General features: G+C 46.5%; 1 protein-coding gene across 1 annotated transcript; it reads left to right on the forward strand.

Annotated features, from left to right (window-relative positions):
* Nucleotides 1-1,388: 1,388 nt before the first annotated feature.
* Nucleotides 1,389-3,282, forward strand: LOC137934224 (cytochrome P450 710A1-like). Its single transcript, XM_068778531.1, has one exon. It carries the CDS (start codon nucleotides 1,464-1,466, stop codon nucleotides 2,982-2,984), a length of 1,521 nt encoding a protein of 506 aa, XP_068634632.1. The 5' UTR covers nucleotides 1,389-1,463; the 3' UTR covers nucleotides 2,985-3,282.
* The last annotated feature ends 1,289 nt before the right edge of the window (nucleotides 3,283-4,571 follow it).

The following is a 4,571-nucleotide window of genomic DNA, read 5'->3' on the forward strand; positions in this document are numbered from 1 at the left end:
GCTTCTAACAATCAACCAAATCTGAATGCCACAGCTTCCAGCCACTAACAGGGGCTAATGTTGTTACAGATAAGAAACAAAACGAACAAAGAAAATGGTTTAACAAATGACGCCCGACATTAGCACGGCTTGACATCGAAGCTCACAACCTTATCTTATTATTTTTTATTATGTCCAACATTCGATACATTGATGTAATAGGCAAGTCCGGGGAGATACGAGTTTGCGGTTCCATGGCAGGGAATGTGAAAGATAGAATGGGGCAGGCAGTCGCATTGGGCTCGTGATTTTCGGCAATGGAGTCCGATTGGGAAACAGGTTCGGCTTTAGGTTTCCAAGAAGGCGAAAACGGCATTTTGGGGGCGGCTTCTGCATTCTGAGAACAGAGGGGGCATCGTCCCGAGTTTAAAAAGTCGTGAACCTGGAAATGACAGCAACCGTCCTATTTTAGTCATCCGATAATGATCAATGGTTATCTCGACCATCCTATTTGAGTTGTCCGATCACGATTGAATGACTAAGATAACGATTTAACATATTTCTCACCAAATAAATTTTCATATTGGATTCATTTTCTCGTAGCTTTGATGGCAGGTTCGTGCTTTTTGCTCTTGGGCGTCAACTTGGCGGAATCATCTGAGCCTCTGCCTGCCGGGATTTCCTTTTCATCGACCACAACGTCTCTCTAACACTTAACCCACTTAACCCCTCTTTATCTCCCACTTAAAACGTGCTTTATGCCACATCAGCCTTCGTCCGCTCCAGCTGGCCCTCCCTTCATCCCTTCGTATATCAACCCTCCCTCCCCCCCTAGGTTTCTTTCCTGGCCTTTTAGCTGACTCAGCCGCCGCCGGCCGCCATTCAAACTTATCGTCTTTCCCCCCTCCAAAGTTTTCAAAGTCTGGCCTTCCAGAAACCTTTCCTCCGTACTGGTCGCGTAAATTCGACGGATTTAGTCCTCTTCTCCTTTTCCTTCGCCGTCCATATAATCCCTGACTTTCCTGTTTCATTTCTCGTTCATTATATTGAAGTGTTGAGACCTGACTGACATTCCAGTCCTCCATTTTCGTCCGGTCATCTCCTTTGACGTTACTCTGTTTTCTTTCTCTCGAAGCTTCATTTGCAAAAATAATGTAACTTGACGATATTGTCCAGCTGACTCTAACTCTGTTCAGGAAATCTGGGGCTATCTTTTTTTTGGTCAGTTTCGCGTATCCAAGATACAAACGAACCATCAAAACGCCCTTTCCCGACACCGACAGGTATCAGACCAGAACAGCGGACAACGGTAAAGAAAGTCGGAAACCATTTAACGAACGGACCTCGCAGTGCTCAATCGCTGCTTTGCTTCTTCTGGCCGCGAAGGATATAAAGAGGCGGAGGAGGAGCGGACGCTAGAAAGCTTTTACTCATCTCTTCCTCTTCCTCCTTACTTCTCCCTGTACTTTCCATCGAAGGTGTCGATGGAGACAGATGCGACTGTTTGGAGCGCGATAGCGTCGGCCGGACCCTACCTTATCTATCTCTTCGCCTTCCTTGTGCTCTGGCAACAAATCAGCTACCTCGCCAAAAAACGTTCTCTACCGGGCCCACTTTTCGTCGTCCCCTTCATCGGCAACACCGTCTCTCTCGTCAGAAACCCAACCAAGTACTGGGAAACTAAAGCATCGCATGCTAAATCCTCCCCCCACCAAATCTCCGCCGACTTCATCTTGGGAAACTTCGTCCTCTTCATACGCAGCAGCGAAATCTCCCACAAGGTCTTCGCCAATGTCCGGCCCGACGCATTCCAGCTCATCGGACACCCTTTCGGGAAGAAGCTCTTCGGCGAGCACAATCTTATCTACATGTATGGGCAGTCCCACAAGGACCTCCGTCGACAGATCTCTCCCAACTTCACACCCAAAGCTCTATCTACCTACCTCTTTCTGCAGCAGAGAATCATCCTCCAGCACCTTAAGAAGTGGGAACACCTCTCTTCTTCGACGAAGAAGCCAGTCGCGCTTCGTCTTCTATGTCGGGACATGAATCTCGAGACCTCTCAGACAGTTTTCGTAGGGCCGTATCTGGATCGGAAAGACAGAGACGCATTCAATCACGATTACAACCTCTTCAATGTGGGTCTCCTGAGTCTCCCAATCGACATCCCTGGATTTGCTTTCTGCAGAGCCCGTCTCGCCGTCGAAAGACTCGTCGACGTTCTATCGGTCTGCGCCGACAAAAGCAAGGAGAAGATGGCAACGGGTTCCGAACCGTGTTGCCTGATAGATTTTTGGATGGAAGACACGGTGAAAGAGAAGGCGGCGGCGGAATCCAGGCAGGGACCGGCACCGCACATCACCGATCAAGAAATCGGCGGCCATCTCTTCGATTTCCTCTTCGCCGCACAGGACGCATCAACATCTTCCCTGCTCTGGGCGGTGGCGCTGCTGGAATCCCACCCGGAAGTCCTCTCCAGGGTCCGTGACGAAGTAGCCGGAATCTGGTCTCCCGAATCCGGTACGCTTATCACTGCAGAGAAACTGAGAGAGATGAAGTACACCAAAGCGGTGGCTCGCGAAGTGCTTCGACTCCGTCCGCCGGCGACGCTGGTGCCTCACATCGCGAAAGAGCCGTTCCAGCTGACGGAATCTTACACGGTGCCGAGGGGCACGATCGTGTTCCCGTCATTGTACGAGTCGTCTTTCCAAGGGTTCACGGACCCGGAAAAGTTTGACCCGGACCGGTTCTCGGCGGAGCGGCAAGAGGAGGAGTTGTACAAGAGGAATTTCTTGACATTCGGAGCGGGCGGGCACCAGTGCGTGGGGCAACGGTACGCATTGAACCATCTGAGCCTCTTCATCGCCATGTTCACCTCTATGATGGATTTCAAACGAGAGAAAACCAACGGCTGCGATGACTTAGCCTACGTCCCCACCATAGCCCCAAAAGACGGTTGCCTCGTCTACATCTCTAGAAGGTGCGCGCGTTACCCAAGCTTCTAAACAAAAATGCAAGAAGCTCTGCGTTTGCGTGTGTTAAAAACAAAAAAAACTTGGATGAAAAAACAGACTCGTGGTTTACGATTTTTTCAATGGACAGCAACTCGTTATGATCCAGTACCAGTAAGCAAGGGAGGAACTTGCGATTTGTCAAGTCAATTTTCGTTTCGTTTTTCAAAAGTTCGCGTCTAGTTTGGTGTATAGATTGGTTGATATTGAATGTTAGGATTCTTTCTGTGTCATGTATTGATGTGATTGAAAGTCAAAAGAGAGCTCTTCATTTTTTAATTCATCTCCAGTGTATTGGTCTCATCACTGATGTTTGTCTGCTAACTACTAACTAAAACTGAACTTATATGGTTGCCACGACGCTCTGGAGCTGATTCACGGCAGAAATATAGAATCAATATGTGCATGGGATTAGGTTCAATCGCAGGGGATCTAATTGGCTGAAGTCTTGCTTTGGGTAATTGAATAATTTTGCTTACTCCTTGAACGAATAAATAAAATACCGGGCATTGCTTGTATCAACGAGATAGAGAGAGAGAGAGAGAAAGAGAGAGAAATACCTCACTGGGAGGCTGAATGGAAAGGAAAAGAGAAAAACCAGTACAGTATACCTGCATAAAAATGTGAAGGACCCATTTATGCAGTTAATGAACCAAATCCAATTAAATATCTGTTATGAAACTTCACTTCCGTGTAATACCAGTGCCAACATTAAAGGAGTAAAGCAACAACTGAAAACTGCTTTTGATTCATTGAATGGCATTTATAACTGCCATTTAATTCGGAACTGAAGCTATTTGGAGGACATCTTAATGGTGCCTTATGCAGGAAAACTATGGCCTTGGATCAGGCCCTCAAAAGCCTGAAAGATATTGATTGCCCTTTAGATGCCTTCTGTATCCGAAACCCCTCACTCTTTTAGAGTATCTGAAGCACCTAGTGGACCTGCGATGCAGGATTGCCAAGTTGGGCGTCATAGCCTTTACAGTTCTTTTGATGCTCTTTTGGCAGGTGGTAGTCGTCATCCTAAATTAGTAAGTCGTGCAGAAATTTCCCTAGAGAGTCTTGCCTCTCCAGCAAAGAGCCAAGGTCAAAAGCCAAGGGCAGAACAAGAAGCATCAAGAAGCACATGGTCAAAACTACAAGGATAAATGCCCTTTGAGTTTTCAACTCTACCACCCATGCAATGGTTGCTCCCTGGTCCATTTTTCATTCTTCTGCCATTCTTCCTGTTGTGAGCTTTGCTAAGGTAAGTTCCCAGATTTACTTTTTCATTCCAACAACAGTAATCAATTCATTAGGTTTGAAAACTCTCAGCAAGGCACCACTTGTAAGTATTAGAGTGTGATTACACAAACGTTTTTGAGAAGAAAACCCTTAATAACAACAATGTACCTACAATTTTCACCATTTCTTGCACATTGTGAATCATGGTTAAATACTTCCATAGTAAGAGAACAATCAGTGTCTTTGGGAGATTGGAGCAGAGCTGACACTTCAATTTTTACACCTAGAGCTTCATTCTTATGATTTGAAAGGACTGAACCAGTTGAATCATTTGCTTGACAGATAGATTTGAGA

This window comes from Aristolochia californica, unplaced genomic scaffold (assembly GCF_029961685.1).
Source record: "Aristolochia californica isolate CCGP_79_NKW_82.1479 unplaced genomic scaffold, dmAriCali1.0.hap1 SCAF_1, whole genome shotgun sequence".
Lineage (NCBI taxonomy): Eukaryota > Viridiplantae > Streptophyta > Magnoliopsida > Piperales > Aristolochiaceae > Aristolochia > Aristolochia californica.

Excerpts from the sequence above, each read along its gene's own strand:
- LOC137934224 (XM_068778531.1), top strand. The coding sequence starts at position 1,464 with ATGGAGACAGATGCGACTGTTTGGAGCGCGATAGCGTCGGCCGGACCC.